Source organism: Oncorhynchus clarkii, unplaced genomic scaffold (assembly GCF_045791955.1).
Source record: "Oncorhynchus clarkii lewisi isolate Uvic-CL-2024 unplaced genomic scaffold, UVic_Ocla_1.0 unplaced_contig_1546_pilon_pilon, whole genome shotgun sequence".
NCBI lineage: Eukaryota > Metazoa > Chordata > Actinopteri > Salmoniformes > Salmonidae > Oncorhynchus > Oncorhynchus clarkii.
Window position 1 is genome coordinate 29215 of NW_027258150.1, and position 20786 is coordinate 50000.

General features: G+C 42.6%; 1 protein-coding gene across 1 annotated transcript in view; it reads right to left on the reverse strand.

Moving 5' to 3' along the window:
* Positions 1–357: 357 nt before the first annotated feature.
* Positions 358–20786, reverse strand: part of LOC139395863 (beta-1,3-N-acetylglucosaminyltransferase lunatic fringe-like) — a 27310-nt gene continuing 6881 nt past the window's right edge. Inside the window, exons 2-8 of the mRNA XM_071143173.1 lie at positions 7251–7299; positions 6292–6394; positions 5826–5979; positions 2512–2597; positions 1259–1424; positions 1005–1090; positions 358–578 (exon numbers count right to left, since the gene is read on the reverse strand). Of these exons, the coding sequence (XP_070999274.1) occupies positions 512–578; positions 1005–1090; positions 1259–1424; positions 2512–2597; positions 5826–5979; positions 6292–6394; positions 7251–7299 (711 nt within the window). The 3' untranslated portion in view covers positions 358–511. The remainder of the gene's footprint in view (positions 579–1004; positions 1091–1258; positions 1425–2511; positions 2598–5825; positions 5980–6291; positions 6395–7250; positions 7300–20786) is intronic.

Genomic DNA, 20786 nt, shown 5'->3' on the forward strand with positions numbered 1-20786 from the left:
GCTGCAACACACAGAGCCATCTGCAATCAGCAACTTCACAACAACGTCTCTTCCCCCCACCAGGCCTCTCTGGGAGGGACTAGGGGTTAGAGGTCAAGGGTTAGAGGGCGTAAGGATCCGGTGACGGAGAGATCCAGTGTCGTTCCACAAGGTGCCCCCCGAGGCCCTAGGAACCCCAAAACGATCCGACTCCATCCCTGTGACACCAAGCAGGACATGAGAGCTGGAGAAAGACGTTCTATGGTCAGAAGGCACCGTATCATGACATCATCATTCTGGAACCATACAGAGGGAGGCTATTGGCTGTTTCTCCTGTTCTCTCCTCTGTCTATCCATTCATCAATATCTCGAGTCTCTTTTCTCCACTTCTCTCCTCTGTCTATCCATTCATCAATATCTCTAGTCCCTCTTCTCCACTTCTCTCCTCTGCCCATCGCCCCCTTCCGTGTCTTTGCTCCATCTCTCGTCTTCTCCGCTCTTTCCGTGTCTCTGGACTGGTGGGGTCAGTACCTCAGTACCAGGTCAGGGCTGAACACCACGGAGTGTCTGGGTATAAGACACAATGGACAGACCTGAACCTGAGAGAGAGAGAGACGGGGGAGGGGGGAGAGAGAGAGGAGGGGGAGGGAGAGAGAGGGGGAGAGAGGAGGGAGAGGGTGAGAGAGGGGCAGAGAGAGGGAGTGAGAGAGAAGAAGGGGAGAGGGAAGAGATGGGGAGGGAGGGAAAGAGAAAGAGGGAGAGAAGGGGGAGTGAGAGAAGGGAGAGAGAGGGAGAGAGAGGGAGAGGGAGGGATAGAGGAGGAGGGGAGGGGGAAGAGATGGGGAGGGAGGGAGGGAATAGGGGGAGAGAAAGAAGTGAGAGAAGGGAAATAAATTTGACACCGCATGGAAACTGCCGTGACTTTTAATACAACTTGAAAACACATAATAGAGAGAGTTTTGCACGCAAACACTCACTTAGACAATGTAGGCTCTCAAAATACACACACACAAACCCTATATTACCTGGTAGGGTCTTCGTCCAATGAGAGCGCTCCTCTTATATTGATTATGTTTCTCTTACTGTCAACCGTTCCATAACTCAGAGTCACCTGAAACGGCAACACACACACACACACACACACACACACACACACACTATTTATCACTGTGTTCCATTGAAGCTTAACAGAGTCCATACTCCATAGTAGCATTACTGTGTGTGTGTATGTGTGTGTGTGTGTGTGTGTGTGTGTATGTGTGTGTGTGTGTGTGTGTACCTGGTGGTGTATCTGTGTCGGTGACACCAGCTGAAGGTTCTCCAGGTGAGAGTGGAACAGTGGGGAGCGGATAAGACCCACCCCTAGCAACGCCTCGATGATGTAACCAACCGTACAGTCGTCAGGGAGACGAATACGATCAGCTGTTGTCATGAAATTACCTCCACTGGGGACCAGGAGAGAGAGAGTGGAAAGAGGAGTGAGAGAGAGAGAGAGAGAGCGAGAGAGACAGAGACAGAGACAGAGACAGAGACAGAGACAGAGAGAGACAGAGACAGAGACAGAGACAGAGAGAGACAGAGAGAGAGACACAGAGAGAGACACAGAGAGAGAGAGAGAGAGAGAGAGAGAGACAGAGACAGAGAGAGACAGAGACAGAGAGAGACAGAGAGAGAGACACAGAGAGACAGAGACAGAGACAGAGACAGAGAGACACAGAGAGAGACACAGAGAGAGACACAGAGAGAGACACAGAGAGAGACACAGAGAGAGACACAGAGAGAGAGAGAGAGAGAGAGAGAGACAGAGAGAGACAGAGAGAGAGTGGAAAGAGGAGAGAGATAGAGAGAGAGAGAGAGAGAGAGACAGAGATAGAGACAGAGACATAGACAGAGAGAGAGAGAGTGGAAAGAGGAGAGAGAGAGAGAGAGAGAGACAGAGACAGAGACAGAGACAGAGAGACACAGAGAGAGACACAGAGAGAGACACAGAGAGAGACACAGAGAGAGACACAGAGAGAGACACAGAGAGAGACACAGAGAGAGAGAGAGAGAGAGAGAGAGAGAGAGAGAGAGACAGAGAGAGACAGAGAGAGAGTGGAAAGAGGAGAGAGATAGAGAGAGAGAGAGAGAGAGAGACAGAGACAGAGATAGAGACAGAGACAGAGACAGAGAGAGAGAGAGTGGAAAGAGAGAGAGAGAGAGAGAGAGAGACAGAGACAGAGACAGAGAGAGACAGAGAGAGACAGAGAGAGACAGAGAGAGAGACAGAGAGAGAGAGAGAGAGAGAGAGAGAGAGAGAGAGACAGAGACAGAGAGAGAGACACAGAGAGAGACAGAGAGATAGAGAGACAGAGAGAGACAGAGAGAGACAGAGACAGAGAAAGAGAGACAGAGAGAGTGAATATGTCATGTGTGGAAACAGCCTACTGACTTCCAAAATAAATACACATATGTACGCCAACTCACAGAAAAGCAGGAGAATAACCCACTGTGTCTCAAAATACACACACAACATAGTGCACACAGTCTCACCTGGCCCAGGGGCTCATCTTGAGGGCGAGACCTCGACTAACACAGAACCCTGCTCCTCCTGTGGCAAACCAGAAACGCACTGGACGCTGACAGCACACAACATGCATACATAATACACACAATATTATTAACATGTAATAAACACAATGTATGGCATTATATAGGCAGATACATACAAATATAAATGGAAACCCACACATACATTCATATTCAATGTTATTATTATTATTATAATATAAATCTATATAAAATATTGAACATAACATAACGTTCTGAGAACCACCCAGCTATCACATAACATTCTGAGAACCACCCAGCTAGCACATAGCATTCTGAGAACCACCCAGCTAGCACATAACGTTCTGAGAACCACCCAGCTATCACATAACGTTCTGAGAACCACCCAGCTATCACATAACATTCTGAGAACCACCCAGCTAGCACATAACGTTCTGAGAACCACCCAGCTAGCACATAACATTCTGAGAACCACCCAGCTAGCACATAACGTTCTGAGAACCACCCAGCTATCACATAACGTTCTGAGAACCACCCAACTAGCACATAACGTTCTGAGAACCACCCAGCTAGCACATAACGTTCTGAGAACCACCCAACTAGCACATAGGGTTCTGAGAACCACCCAGCTAGCACATAACGTTCTGAGAACCACCCAGCTATCACATAACGTTCTGAGAACCACCCAGCTAGCACATAACGTTCTGAGAACCATGTGTTCCCTTTCAGTCAGTCAACTTCGGTACAACATACTATGGGGTCGTAGTCTCGCGACTTCGGTTGAAGGATCTACAATCACACCTGCCAATGAAATCTGCGCCTCGCTGGAAGCTCCGCCTTCCACAGGTGATAAGCATGAGGCTCGGATTTATTCCTTCAATTATTCCACTCTTCACCTCAGTGTGAACAGGAACAATTCACGATACTAAAACAAACAATTGTCAGACGAGACTGTCTTAGTTGCACCAACTATACCCTCGCTTTGTGGTAGAGCGTGCTCACCCCCTGGACATTGAATGGTTCTCATAGTTTCTTTGTGGTAGAGTGTGCTCACCCCCTGGACATTGAATGATTCTCATAGTTTATTTGTGGTAGAGCGTGCTCACCCCCTGGACATTGAATGGTTCTCATAGTTTCTTTGTGGTAGAGCGTGCTCACCCCCTGGACATTGAATGGTTCTCATAGTTTCCTAATAATAAACAATTTGTTTCTCTTAAGGTTTCTTGCTGTTGCTATAACAACGAGTAAGATGACAAAAAAAATGCGAGCTAGATGGTGAAGGCTAAGCCCGGTTGGGGTTCGCGACCATGCCCAAACAGATAAAGAGAGGACCTGGAGAGAAGGGCCTTAGCGCGGCTCGATGAGGAAGCAGCCCCAGAGGAGCTGGGGGACCTGGAGAGAGGGGCCTTAGCGCGGCTCGATAAGGAAGCAGCCCCAGAGGAGCTGGGGGACCTGGAGAGAGGGGCCTTAGCGCGGCTCGATAAGGAAGCAGCCCAGAGGAGCTGGGGGACCTGGAGAGAGGGGCCTTAGCGCGGGTCGATGAGGAAACAGCCCCAGAGGAGCTGGGGGACCTGGAGAGAGGGGCCTTAGCGCGGCTCGATGAGGAAGCAGCCCCAGAGGAGCTGGGGGACCTGGAGAGAGGGGCCTTAGCGCGGCTCGATGAGGAAGCAGCCCCAGAGGAGCTGGGGGACCTGGAGAGAGGGGCCTTAGCGCGGCTCGATGAGGAAGCAGCCCAGAGGAGCTGGGGGACCTGGAGAGAGGGGCCTTAGCGTGGCTCGATGAGGAAGCAGCCCAGAGGAGCTGGGGGACCTGGAGAGAGGGGCCTTAGCGCGGCTCGATGAGGAAGCAGCCCCAGAGGAGCTGGGGGACCTGGAGAGAAGGGCCTTAGCGCGGCTCGATGAGGAAGCAGCCCCAGAGGAGCTTAGGGGACCTGGAGAGCCTTAGCGCGGGTTGATGAGGAAGCAGCCCCAGAGGAGCTGGGGGACCTGGAGAGAGGGGCCTTAGCGCGGCTCGGTGAGGAAGCAGCCCCAGAGGAGCTGGGTGACCTGGAGAGAGGGGCCTTAGCGCGGCTCAATTGAGGAAGCAGCCCCAGAGGAGCTGGGTGACCTGGACAGAGGGGCCTTAGCGCGGCTCGATGAGGAAGCAGCCCAGAGGAGCTGGGGGACCTGGAGAGAGGGGCCTTAGCGCGGCTCGATGAGGAAGCAGCCCAGAGGAGCTGGGGGACCTGGAGAGAGGGGCCTTAGCGCGGCTCGATGAGGAAGCAGCCCCAGAAGAGCTGGGGGACCTGGAGAGAGGGGCCTTAGCGCGGGTCTGAGAGACCTGTGCACCGCTCCACAAACACATTACTGTGACGACTGTGTTTTGTTACGTTACCCTTATGTGTCCATAAGGGAGCCGGGATTCATGCAGACTATACAGTCTCACGGGAGCACAACGTTGTGTTGGAAGCTTTTCCATGTTTAATGCCCCTCTGGTACCCCCCCGTTCAATGTTGTTCACAGGGGTTTATCTCCCCGGGGTGGGAGTAATACATTGGGTGATTCGCTCTGTGTCCACAAGGGGGCACCCATCCCCATAGATGGCTCATTACTGGTATTCATTGCTAATTCCTGCCTGTAGCTCCCTCAGCATGCGTTAAGATCTACATCGGCCCTGCATCAACACAACTCTATCTCGTTAAGTGCATTCAGGTGTATTGGGCCGTGCCCACGAATGCTGTTTGTTTGAATAGACTAAATGTAACAGCTCTGTATGAGTTAAAAAACATGAAAATTAATTTCCATGTGTCCTATCTATACCTGGAGTTCAAAACAGTTAACCTAAACTAAGCTAGCAGTGTTATTGAAACACAGTGAAAAGTTAAGTTATTTAAAACAAAAATAACATTAAGAACATTTAGAGAATGTTCTCAAAACATTATTAAATTACCTTCAAATAACCTGTAATCTTCATTCTCAGAATGTTAATAAAACCTCCCAGGAAAACTTTCAGGGAACCATAGCAACACGTTCGCAGAACCTCCCTGCAACTTCAAAATGTACGTTCCCAGAACAGGCTAAATGTTAACTTCTGTTCTCAAAACGTAAAAAAAAAAAACAGTTCAGTTTAACCAGTCAGGAAACGTATGGCTTCATTCCCAGAACTAATGGGAAACCAAAAATGTACGTTCCCACAACTTCCAAGGAACCAAAATGTGCTTGCTGGGTTATTATATAGTAACAAAAACAAAATGATGGTTAAAATGAGAAGAGAAACATGCTTTAGGTTAGAGAACACATTACTTCCTGGTCCCTTACCGTGTGGGCGTCGCCAAACCTCTCGGTGGCTTCTAGCGGTCGGTCGAGGCTAGGCCGACCAATGTAGACGTCGTGGGCGTGGCTGTAGTGAGACAGGAGCTTCACAAGGGGACGTATGTTCACGTAGTTATCATCATCCACATGGCAGAACCATCTAGAAGGGGTAACCACAATCAGTATCATTATCTACACGGCAGAACCACCTAGAAGGGGGAACCACAATCAGTATCATTATCGACATGGTCAGAACCATCTAGAAGGGGGAACCACAATCAGTATCATTATCTACATGGCAGAACCACCTAGAAGGATTAACCACAATCAGTATCATTATCTACACGGTCAGAACCATCTAGAAGGGTTAACCATAATCAACTTGACTTTGATTCTTCAGCCATTAACGGATACTGCTAATTCATTGCAGTTTGTGTGTGTGTGTGTGTGTGTGTGTGTGTGTGTGTCTTACTTCTTGCCAGAGCTGATGAAGGTGTCGTATTCGACGGCCATTTTACAGGACAAAGCCTGGCGACTGTGGGCCGCTGAACAGTTCGTATTGATCATGTGACTCCCTGTAGGAATAACATCAACCAATCAGTCAGTCAGACAGTCAGTAAATGAGCCCTGTGGTCAAATGATACACATTTCAGCACAACACAAGTACAGTATGTGACTTTTAACAAAGATGATTGGATGCTATTGTGTTACTACGGTGGCAAAACAGTTTTGAATGAGTCAGAAATATTAGCTTCCTGTTATAATCTGGCACCTCTAGAATAACAATATTAGCTTCCTGTTATAATCTGGCACCTCTAGAATAACAATATTAGCTTCCTGTTATAATCTGGCACCTCTAGAATAACAATATTAGCTTCCTGTTATAATCTGGTACCTCTAGAATAACAATATTAGCTTCCTGTTATAATATGGTACCTCTAGAATAACAATATTAGCTTCCTGTTATAATCTGGCACCTCTACAATAACAATATTAGTTTCATGTTGTAATCTGACACCTCTAGAATAACAAAATTAGCTTCCTGTTATAATCTGGCACCTCTAGAATAACAATATTAGCTTCCTGTTATAATCTGGCACCTCTAGAATAACAATATTAGCTTCCTGTTATAATCTGGCACCTCTAGAATAACAATATTAGCTTCCTGTTATAATCTGGCACCTCTAGAATAACAATATTAGCTTCCTGTTATAATCTGGCACCTCTAGAATAACAATATTAGTTTCATGTTGTAATCTGACACCTCTAGAATAACAATATTAGCTTCCTGTTATAATCTGGCACCTCTAGAATAACAATATTAGCTTCCTGTTATAATCTGGCACCTCTAGAATAACAATATTAGCTTCCTGTTATAATCTGGCACCTTCAGAACGCGTGTATGTATGTGTTTTTATTTTTGAACCTCACCCATCCTCTTCCTCAGCCTGTCATCCTCTCCATCGGTGAATACGTACGTCTGAAAACACACACACACACACACACACACACACACACACACACACACACACACACACACACACACACACACACACACACAAAGAGAAGGTCAGTGTGTGTGTCTATCATTAATGTAGTGTGAAAAGTGAGCCAACGCAACTCTGTAGAACAATAGTCAGACAGGATGTGTCCCATTTAGTACACTGTTCCCTATTGGGGAAGGACGGCTCATAGTAGTGGCTGGAACGGAGGCAAATGGAATCTCATCAAACACATGGAAACCATGGAAACCATGTGTTTGGTGTCTTTGATACCATTTCACTGATTCCACCCCAGACATTACCACCCAATCAAGGTGCCACCAACCTCCTGTGAGATATATATATATATATACACACACAATGCCAACTCATTATGCAGTGGGAACTGTTGAAGTGGGAGACACACACATACATACACACACACGTTATTATCCCAGAGTGATGCCAACCCATTATGCAGTGGGAACTGTTGAAGTGGGAGATGCACGCACGCACTCACGCGCACACACGCACACACACACACACACACACACTGCATTCAGAAAGTATTCAGACCCCTTGACTTTTTCCACATTTTGTTACGTTACAGCCTTATTATAAAATTGATTAAATATTTTTTTCTCCTCACCAATCTACACACAATACCCCATAATGACATCACAATACCCATTAATGACATCACAATACCGTATAATGACATCACAATACCCAATAATGACATCACAATACCCATTAAAGACATCACAATACCCTATAATGACATCACAATACCCTATAATGACATCACAACACCCCACATTGACATCACAATACCCATTAATGACATCACAATACCGTATAATGACATCACAATACCCAATAATGACATCACAACACCCCACATTGACATCACAATACCCATTAATGACATCACAATACCGTATAATGACATCACAATACCCAATAATGACATCACAATACCCAATAATGACAAATCAAAAATAGTTTTAAAAAAATAAGAAATTGTAGCAAATTTACACAATATTAAAAACTGACATCACATTTACATAAATATTCCGACCCTTTACTCAGTACCTTGTTGATGCACCTTTAGCAGCGATTACAGCCTCCAGCCTTCTTGGGTATGACGCTACAAGCTTGGCACACCTGAGTTTCTCCCATTCTTCTCTGCAGATCCTCACAAGCTCTGTCAGGTTGGATGGGGAGCGTTGCTGCACAGCTACTTTCAGGTCTCTCCAGAGATGTTCAATCGGGTTCAAGTCCGGGCTCTGGCTGGGCCACTCAACGACATTCAGACGTTGTCTTGGCAGTGTGCTTAGGGTAGTTGTCCTGTTGGAAGATTAACTTTCGCCCCAGTCTGAGGTCCTGAGCGCTCTGGAGCAGGTTTTCATCAAGGATCTCTTTGACCTTTGCTCCCTTCATCTTTCCCTCAATCCTGACTAGTTTCCCAGCCCTGCCACTGAAAATCACCCCCACAACATGATGCTGCCACCACCATGCTTTACCGTAGGGATGGTGCCAGGTTTCCTCCACACGTGACACTTGGCGTTCAGCCCAAAGAGTTCAATCTTGGTTTCATCAGATCAAAGAATCTTGTTTCTCATGGTCTGAGAGTCCTTTAGGTGCCTTTTGGCAAATTCCAAGTGGGCTGTCATGTGTCTTTTACTGAGGAGAGGCTTCTGTCTGGCCACTCAACCATAAAGGCCTGATTGTTGGAGTGCTGCAGAGATGGTTGTCCTTCTGGAAGGTTCTCCCATCTCCACAGAGGACCTCTGGAGCTCTGTCAGAGTGACCATCGGGTTCTTGGTCACCTCCCTGACCAAGGCACTTCTTCCCCGATTGCTCAGTTAGGCCGGGCGGCCAGCTCTAGGAAGAGTCTTGGTTGTTCCAAACTTCATCCATTTAAGAACGATGGAGGCCACTGTGTTCTTGGGGACCTTCAATGCTGTAGAAATGTTTTGGTACCCTTCCCCAGAACTGTACCGCGACACAATCCTATCTCAGAGCACTACGGACAATTCCTTCAACCTCATGGCTTGTGGGACCTTATATAGACAGGTGTGTGCCTTTCCAAATCATGTCCAATCAATTTAATTTACCATAGGTGGACTCCAATCAAGTTGTAGAAACATCTTAAGGATGATCAACGGAAACAGGATGCACCTGAGCTCAATTTCAAGTCTCATGGCAAGGGGTCTGAATGTACTGTAGTGCACTATATAGGAGTGTAGTCAAGGGGTCTGAAACTGAAAACATTCACACATTCTGTTCAATCATTGTTCCATCATTGTTCCATCTGACTGGTCTAAAACAGAACAACATTCTGTTCCATCTCACTGTTCTAAAACAGAACAACATTCTGTTCCATCTGACTGGTCTAAAACAGAACAACATTCTGTTCCATCATTGTTCCATCTGACTGGTCTGAAACAGAACAACATTCTGTTCCATCATTGTTCCATCTCACTGTTCTAAAACAGAACAACATTCTGTTCCATCTGACTGGTCTAAAACAGAACAACATTCTGTTCCATCATTGTTCCATCTCACTGTTCTAAAACAGAACAACATTCTGTTCCATCTGACTGGTCTAAAACAGAACAACATTCTGTTCCATCATTGTTCCATCTGACTGGTCTAAAACAGAACAACATTCTGTTCCATCTGACAGGTCTAAAACAGAACAACATTCTGTTCCATCTGACTGGTCTAAAACAGAACAACATTCTGTTCCATCTTACTGGTCTAAAACAGAACAACATTCTGTTCCATCTTACTGGTCTAAAACAGAACAACATTCTGTTCCATCTGACTGGTCTAAAACAGAACAACATTCTGTTCCATCTGACTGGTCTAAAACAGAACAACATTCTGTTCCATCATTGTTCCATCTGACTGGTCTAAAACAGAACAACATTCTGTTCCATCTGACTGGTCTGAAACAGAACAACATTCTGTTCCATCTGACTGGTCTAAAACAGAACAACATTCTGTTCCATCTTACTGGTCTAAAACAGAACAACATTCTGTTCCATCTTACTGGTCTAAAACAGAACAACATTCTGTTCCATCTGACTGGTCTAAAACAGAACAACATTCTGTTCCATCTGACTGGTCTAAAACAGAACAACATTCTGTTCCATCATTGTTCCATCTGACTGGTCTAAAACAGAACAACATTCTGTTCCATCTGACTGGTCTGAAACAGAACAACATTCTGTTCCATCTGACTGGTCTAAAACAGAACAACATTCTGTTCCATCTGACTGGTCTAAAACAGAACAACATTCTGTTCCATCTGACTGGTCTAAAACAGAACAACATTCTGTTCCATCATTGTTCCATCTGACTGGTCTAAAACAGAACAACATTCTGTTCCATCATTGTTCCATCTGACAGGTCTAAAACAGAACAACATTCTGTTCCATCTGACAGGTGTGAAACAGAACAACATTCTGTTCCATCTGACTGGTCTAAAACAGAACAACATTCTGTTCCATCTGACTGGTCTAAAACAGAACAACATTCTGTTCCATCTGACTGGTCTAAAACAGAACAACATTCTGTTCCATCTGACTGGTCTAAAACAGAACAACATTCTGTTCCATCTGACTGGTCTAAAACAGAACAACATTCTGTTCCATCTGACTGGTCGAAAACAGAACAACATTCTGTTCCATCTGACTGGTCTAAAACAGAACAACATTCTGTTCCATCTGACTGGTCTAAAACAGAACAACATTCTGTTCCATCATTGTTCCATCTGACTGGTCTAAAACAGAACAACATTCTGTTCCATCATTGTTCCATCCGACTGGTCTAAAACAGAACAACATTCTGTTCCATCTGACTGGTCTAAAACAGAACAACATTCTGTTCCATCTGACAGGTCTGAAACAGAACAACATTCTGTTCCATCATTGTTCCATCTGACTGGTCTAAAACAGAACAACATTCTGTTCCATCATTGTTCCATCTGACAGGTCTAAAACAGAACAACATTCTGTTCCATCTGACTGGTCTAAAACAGAACAACATTCTGTTCCATCTGACTGGTCTAAAACAGAACAACATTCTGTTCCATCTGACTGGTCTAAAACAGAACAACATTCTGTTCCATCATTGTTCCATCTGACTGGTCTAAAACAGAACAACATTCTGTTCCATCATTGTTCCATCTGACAGGTCTAAAACAGAACAACATTCTGTTCCATCTGACTGGTCTAAAACAGAACAACATTCTGTTCCATCTGACTGGTCTAAAACAGAACAACATTCTGTTCCATCTGACAGGTCTAAAACAGAACAACATTCTGTTCCATCTGACTGGTCTGAAACAGAACAACATTCTGTTCCATCTGACTGGTCTAAAACAGAACAACATTCTGTTCCATCTGACTGGTCTAAAACAGAACAACATTCTGTTCCATCTGACTGGTCTAAAACAGAACAACATTCTGTTCCATCTGACTGGTCTAAAACAGAACAACATTCTGTTCCATCTGACTGGTCTAAAACAGAACAACATTCTGTTCCATCTGACTGGTCTAAAACAGAACAACATTCTGTTCCATCTGACTGGTCTAAAACAGAACAACATTCTGTTCCATCTGACTGGTCTAAAACAGAACAACATTCTGTTCCATCTGACTGGTCTAAAACAGAACAACATTCTGTTCCATCTGACTGGTCTAAAACAGAACAACATTCTGTTCCATCATTGTTCCATCTGACAGGTCTGAAACAGAACAACATTCTGTTCCATCTGACTGGTCTAAAACAGAACAACATTCTGTTCCATCATTGTTCCATCTGACTGGTCTAAAACAGAACAACATTCTGTTCCATCATTGTTCCATCTGACTGGTCTAAAACAGAACAACATTCTGTTCCATCATTGTTCCATCTGACTGGTCTAAAACAGAACAACATTCTGTTCCATCATTGTTCCATCTGACTGGTCTAAAACAGAACAACATTCTGTTCCATCTGACTGGTCTGAAACAGAACAACATTCTGTTCCATCTGACTGGTCTAAAACAGAACAACATTCTGTTCCATCATTGTTCCATCTGACAGGTCTAAAACAGAACAACATTCTGTTCCATCTGACTGGTCTAAAACAGAACAACATTCTGTTCCATCATTGTTCCATCTGACAGGTCTAAAACAGAACAACATTCTGTTCCATCTGACTGGTCTAAAACAGAACAACATTCTGTTCCATCTGACTGGTCTAAAACAGAACAACATTCTGTTCCATCATTGTTCCATCTGACTGGTCTAAAACAGAACAACATTCTGTTCCATCTGACTGGTCTAAAACAGAACAACATTCTGTTCCATCATTGTTCCATCTGACTGGTCTAAAACAGAACAACATTCTGTTCCATCATTGTTCCATCTGACAGGTCTAAAACAGAACAACATTCTGTTCCATCTGACTGGTCTAAAACAGAACAACATTCTGTTCCATCATTGTTCCATCTGACAGGTCTAAAACAGAACAACATTCTGTTCCATCTGACTGGTCTGAAACAGAACAACATTCTGTTCCATCTGACTGGTCTAAAACAGAACAACATTCTGTTCCATCATTGTTCCATCTGACAGGTCTAAAACAGAACAACATTCTGTTCCATCTGACTGGTCTAAAACAGAACAACATTCTGTTCCATCATTGTTCCATCTGACAGGTCTAAAACAGAACAACATTCTGTTCCATCTGACTGGTCTAAAACAGAACAACATTCTGTTCCATCTGACTGGTCTAAAACAGAACAACATTCTGTTCCATCATTGTTCCATCTGACTGGTCTAAAACAGAACAACATTCTGTTCCATCTGACTGGTCTAAAACAGAACAACATTCTGTTCCATCATTGTTCCATCTGACAGGTCTAAAACAGAACAACATTCTGTTCCATCTGACTGGTCTAAAACAGAACAACATTCTGTTCCATCTCACTGGTCTAAAACAGAACAACATTCTGTTCCATCATTGTTCCATCTGACAGGTCTGAAACAGAACAACATTCTGTTCCATCATTGTTCCACCATTGTTCCATCTGACAGGTCTAAAACAGAACAACATTCTGTTCCATCATTGTTCCATCTGACTGGTCTAAAACAGAACAACATTATGTTCCATCATTGTTCCATCTGACAGGTCTAAAACAGAACAACATTCTGTTCCATCTGACTGGTCTAAAACAGAACAACATTCTGTTCCATCTCACTGGTCTAAAACAGAACAACATTCTGTTCCATCATTGTTCCATCTGACAGGTCTGAAACAGAACAACATTCTGTTCCATCTGACTGGTCTAAAACAGAACAACATTCTGTTCCATCATTGTTCCATCTGACTGGTCTAAAACAGAACAACATTCTGTTCCATCTCACTGGTCTAAAACAGAACAACATTCTGTTCCATCATTGTTCCATCTGACTGGTCTAAAACAGAACAACATTCTGTTCCATCATTGTTCCATCTGACTGGTCTAAAACAGAACAACATTCTGTTCCATCTGACTGGTCTAAAACAGAACAACATTCTGTTCCATCATTGTTCCATCTGACAGGTCTAAAACAGAACAACATTCTGTTCCATCTGACTGGTCTAAAACAGAACAACATTCTGTTCCATCATTGTTCCATCTGACAGGTCTGAAACAGAACAACATTCTGTTCCATCTGACACGTCTAAAACAGAACAACATTCTGTTCCATCATTGTTCCATCTGACAGGTCTAAAACAGAACAACATTCTGTTCCATCATTGTTCCATCTGACTGGTCTAAAACAGAACAACATTCTGTTCCATCATTGTTCCATCTGACTGGTCTAAAACAGAACAACATTCTGTTCCATCTGACTGGTCTAAAACAGAACAACATTCTGTTCCATCTGACTGGTCTAAAACAGAACAACATTCTGTTCCATCATTGTTCCATCTGACTGGTCTAAAACAGAACAACATTCTGTTCCATCTGACTGGTCTAAAACAGAACAACATTCTGTTCCATCTGACAGGTCTAAAACAGAACAACATTCTGTTCCATCATTGTTCCATCTGACTGGTCTAAAACAGAACAACATTCTGTTCCATCTGACTGGTCTAAAACAGAACAACATTCTGTTCCATCTGACAGGTCTAAAACAGAACAACATTCTGTTCCATCATTGTTCCATCTGACTGGTCTGAAACAGAACAACATTCTGTTCCATCATTGTTCCATCTGACAGGTCTAAAACAGAACAACATTCTGTTCCATCTGACTGGTCTAAAACAGAACAACATTCTGTTCCATCTGACTGGTCTAAAACAGAACAACATTCTGTTCCATCATTGTTCCATCTGACTGGTCTAAAACAGAACAACATTCTGTTCCATTTGACTGGTCTAAAACAGAACAACATTCTGTTCCATCTGACTGGTCTAAAACAGAACAACATTCTGTTCCATCTGACTGGTCTAAAACAGAACAACATTCTGTTCCATCTGACAGGTCTAAAACAGAACAACATTCTGTTCCATCATTGTTCCATCTGACAGGTCTAAAACAGAACAACATTCTGTTCCATCTGACTGGTCTAAAACAGAACAACATTCTGTTCCATCTGACTGGTCTAAAACAGAACAACATTCTGTTCCATCATTGTTCCATCTGACTGGTCTAAAACAGAACAACATTCTGTTCCATCTGACTGGTCTAAAACAGAACAACATTCTGTTCCATCTGACTGGTCTAAAACAGAACAACATTCTGTTCCATCTGACTGGTCTAAAACAGAACAACATTCTGTTCCATCTGACAGGTCTAAAACAGAACAACATTCTGTTCCATCATTGTTCCATCTGACTGGTCTAAAACAGAACAACATTCTGTTCCATCATTGTTCCATCTGACAGGTCTAAAACAGAACAACATTCTGTTCCATCTGACTGGTCTAAAACAGAACAACATTCTGTTCCATCTGACTGGTCTAAAACAGAACAACATTCTGTTCCATCATTGTTCCATCTGACTGGTCTAAAACAGAACAACATTCTGTTCCATCTGACTGGTCTAAAACAGAACAACATTCTGTTCCATCTGACTGGTCTAAAACAGAACAACATTCTGTTCCATCTGACTGGTCTAAAACAGAACAACATTCTGTTCCATCTGACAGGTCTAAAACAGAACAACATTCTGTTCCATCATTGTTCCATCTGACTGGTCTAAAACAGAACAACATTCTGTTCCATCATTGTTCCATCTGACAGGTCTAAAACAGAACAACATTCTGTTCCATCTGACTGGTCTAAAACAGAACAACATTCTGTTCCATCTGACTGGTCTAAAACAGAACAACATTCTGTTCCATCTGACTGGTCTAAAACAGAACAACATTCTGTTCCATCTGACTGGTCTAAAACAGAACAACATTCTGTTCCATCTGACTGGTCTAAAACAGAACAACATTCTGTTCCATCTGACTGGTCTAAAACAGAACAACATTCTGTTCCATCTGACTGGTCTAAAACAGAACAACATTCTGTTCCATCTGACTGGTCTAAAACAGAACAACATTCTGTTCCATCTGACTGGTCTAAAACAGAACAACATTCTGTTCCATCTGACTGGTCTAAAACAGAACAACATTCTGTTCCATCATTGTTCCATCTGACAGGTCTGAAACAGAACAACATTCTGTTCCATCTGACTGGTCTAAAACAGAACAACATTCTGTTCCATCATTGTTCCATCTGACTGGTCTAAAACAGAACAACATTCTGTTCCATCATTGTTCCATCTGACTGGTCTAAAACAGAACAACATTCTGTTCCATCATTGTTCCATCTGACTGGTCTAAAACAGAACAACATTCTGTTCCATCATTGTTCCATCTGACTGGTCTAAAACAGAACAACATTCTGTTCCATCTGACTGGTCTGAAACAGAACAACATTCTGTTCCATCTGACTGGTCTAAAACAGAACAACATTCTGTTCCATCATTGTTCCATCTGACAGGTCTAAAACAGAACAACATTCTGTTCCATCTGACTGGTCTAAAACAGAACAACATTCTGTTCCATCATTGTTCCATCTGACTGGTCTAAAACAGAACAACATTCTGTTCCATCTGACTGGTCTAAAACAGAACAACATTCTGTTCCATCTGACTGGTCTAAAACAGAACAACATTCTGTTCCATCATTGTTCCATCTGACAGGTCTAAAACAGAACAACATTCTGTTCCATCTGACTGGTCTAAAACAGAACAACATTCTGTTCCATCATTGTTCCATCTGACTGGTCTAAAACAGAACAACATTCTGTTCCATCATTGTTCCATCTGACTGGTCTAAAACAGAACAACATTCATTCTGTTCCATCTGACTGGTCTAAAACAGAACAACATTCTGTTCCATCATTGTTCCATCTGACAGGTCTAAAACAGAACAACATTCTGTTCCATCTGACTGGTCTGAAACAGAACAACATTCTGTTCCATCTGACTGGTCTAAAACAGAACAACATTCTGTTCCATCATTGTTCCATCTGACAGGTCTAAAACAGAACAACATTCTGTTCCATCTGACTGGTCTAAAACAGAACAACATTCTGTTCCATCATTGTTCCATCTGACAGGTCTAAAACAGAACAACATTCTGTTCCATCTGACTGGTCTAAAACAGAACAACATTCTGTTCCATCTGACTGGTCTAAAACAGAACAACATTCTGTTCCATCATTGTTCCATCTGACTGGTCTAAAACAGAACAACATTCTGTTCCATCTGACTGGTCTAAAACAGAACAACATTCTGTTCCATCATTGTTCCATCTGACAGGTCTAAAACAGAACAACATTCTGTTCCATCTGACTGGTCTAAAACAGAACAACATTCTGTTCCATCTCACTGGTCTAAAACAGAACAACATTCTGTTCCATCATTGTTCCATCTGACAGGTCTGAAACAGAACAACATTCTGTTCCATCATTGTTCCACCATTGTTCCATCTGACAGGTCTAAAACAGAACAACATTCTGTTCCATCATTGTTCCATCTGACTGGTCTAAAACAGAACAACATTATGTTCCATCATTGTTCCATCTGACAGGTCTAAAACAGAACAACATTCTGTTCCATCTGACTGGTCTAAAACAGAACAACATTCTGTTCCATCTCACTGGTCTAAAACAGAACAACATTCTGTTCCATCATTGTTCCATCTGACAGGTCTGAAACAGAACAACATTCTGTTCCATCTGACTGGTCTAAAACAGAACAACATTCTGTTCCATCATTGTTCCATCTGACTGGTCTAAAACAGAACAACATTCTGTTCCATCTCACTGGTCTAAAACAGAACAACATTCTGTTCCATCATTGTTCCATCTGACTGGTCTAAAACAGAACAACATTCTGTTCCATCATTGTTCCATCTGACTGGTCTAAAACAGAACAACATTCTGTTCCATCTGACTGGTCTAAAACAGAACAACATTCTGTTCCATCATTGTTCCATCTGACAGGTCTAAAACAGAACAACATTCTGTTCCATCTGACTGGTCTAAAACAGAACAACATTCTGTTCCATCATTGTTCCATCTGACAGGTCTGAAACAGAACAACATTCTGTTCCATCTGACACGTCTAAAACAGAACAACATTCTGTTCCATCATTGTTCCATCTGACAGGTCTAAAACAGAACAACATTCTGTTCCATCATTGTTCCATCTGACTGGTCTAAAACAGAACAACATTCTGTTCCATCATTGTTCCATCTGACTGGTCTAAAACAGAACAACATTCTGTTCCATCTGACTGGTCTAAAACAGAACAACATTCTGTTCCATCTGACTGGTCTAAAACAGAACAACATTCTGTTCCATCATTGTTCCATCTGACTGGTCTAAAACAGAACAACATTCTGTTCCATCTGACTGGTCTAAAACAGAACAACATTCTGTTCCATCTGACAGGTCTAAAACAGAACAACATTCTGTTCCATCATTGTTCCATCTGACTGGTCTAAAACAGAACAACATTCTGTTCCATCTGACTGGTCTAAAACAGAACAACATTCTGTTCCATCTGACAGGTCTAAAACAGAACAACATTCTGTTCCATCATTGTTCCATCTGACTGGTCTGAAACAGAACAACATTCTGTTCCATCATTGTTCCATCTGACAGGTCTAAAACAGAACAACATTCTGTTCCATCTGACTGGTCTAAAACAGAACAACATTCTGTTCCATCTGACTGGTCTAAAACAGAACAACATTCTGTTCCATCATTGTTCCATCTGACTGGTCTAAAACAGAACAACATTCTGTTCCATCTGACTGGTCTAAAACAGAACAACATTCTGTTCCATCTGACTGGTCTAAAACAGAACAACATTCTGTTCCATCTGACTGGTCTAAAACAGAACAACATTCTGTTCCATCTGACAGGTCTAAAACAGAACAACATTCTGTTCCATCATTGTTCCATCTGACAGGTCTAAAACAGAACAACATTCTGTTCCATCTGACTGGTCTAAAACAGAACAACATTCTGTTCCATCTGACTGGTCTAAAACAGAACAACATTCTGTTCCATCATTGTTCCATCTGACTGGTCTAAAACAGAACAACATTCTGTTCCATCTGACTGGTCTAAAACAGAACAACATTCTGTTCCATCTGACTGGTCTAAAACAGAACAACATTCTGTTCCATCTGACTGGTCTAAAACAGAACAACATTCTGTTCCATCTGACAGGTCTAAAACAGAACAACATTCTGTTCCATCATTGTTCCATCTGACTGGTCTAAAACAGAACAACATTCTGTTCCATCATTGTTCCATCTGACAGGTCTAAAACAGAACAACATTCTGTTCCATCTGACTGGTCTAAAACAGAACAACATTCTGTTCCATCTGACTGGTCTAAAACAGAACAACATTCTGTTCCATCATTGTTCCATCTGACTGGTCTAAAACAGAACAACATTCTGTTCCATCTGACTGGTCTAAAACAGAACAACATTCTGTTCCATCTGACTGGTCTAAAACAGAACAACATTCTGTTCCATCTGACTGGTCTAAAACAGAACAACATTCTGTTCCATCTGACAGGTCTAAAACAGAACAACATTCTGTTCCATCATTGTTCCATCTGACTGGTCTAAAACAGAACAACATTCTGTTCCATCATTGTTCCATCTGACAGGTCTAAAACAGAACAACATTCTGTTCCATCTGACTGGTCTAAAACAGAACAACATTCTGTTCCATCTGACTGGTCTAAAACAGAACAACATTCTGTTCCATCATTGTTCCATCTGACTGGTCTAAAACAGAACAACATTCTGTTCCATCTGACTGGTCTAAAACAGAACAACATTCTGTTCCATCTGACTGGTCTAAAACAGAACAACATTCTGTTCCATCTGACTGGTCTAAAACAGAACAACATTCTGTTCCATCATTGTTCCATCTCACTGGTCTAAAACAGAACAACATTCTGTTCCATCATTGTTTCATCTGACTGGTCTAAAACAGAACAACATTCTGTTCCATCTGACTGGTCTAAAACAGAACAACATTCTGTTCCATCATTGTTCCATCTGACTGGTCTAAAACAGAACAACATTCTGTTCCATCATTGTTCCATCTCACTGGTCTAAAACAGAACAACATTCTGTTCCATCATTGTTCCATCTCACTGGTCTAAAACAGAACAACATTCTGTTCCATCATTGTTTCATCTGACTGGTCTAAAACAGAACAACATTCTGTTCCATCATTGTTCCATCTGACTGGTCTAAAACAGAACAACATTCTGTTCCATCATTGTTCCATCTGACTGGTCTAAAACAGAACAACATTCTGTTCCATCTGACTGGTCTAACACAGAACAACATTCTGTTCCATCATTGTTCCATCTGACTGGTCTAAAACAGAACAACATTCTGTTCCATCATTGTTCCATCTGACTGGTCTAAAACAGAACAACATTCTGTTCCATCATTGTTCCATAGGGTTGTTTTCCCACTACAGGTGAAACAGTTTCCTTCCTCTGACACATGTAATGTGACACACACACACACACACACACACACACACACACGAGGGTAGTGGTAGTTTATCCACCACAGTCACAGTATTGAGTGGAGACAGACAATAGTGCTGATATTGGATCTGAGCCAAGACTAAGGTAAACCACTCAGCACCATAACAGCTGCTGACCAGTCCAGTGGGGTGTGTGTGTGTGTGTGTGTGTGTGTGTGTGTCTGCTAGTGTGACATTCAATGATAGACCATACACATTCAGTACCAGTCAACATTTTGGACACACCTACTCATTCAAGGGTTTTTCTTTATTTTTACTATTTTCTACATTGTAGAATAACAGTGAAGACATCACTATGAAATAACACATATGGAATCATGTAGTAACCAAAAAAGTGTTAAACA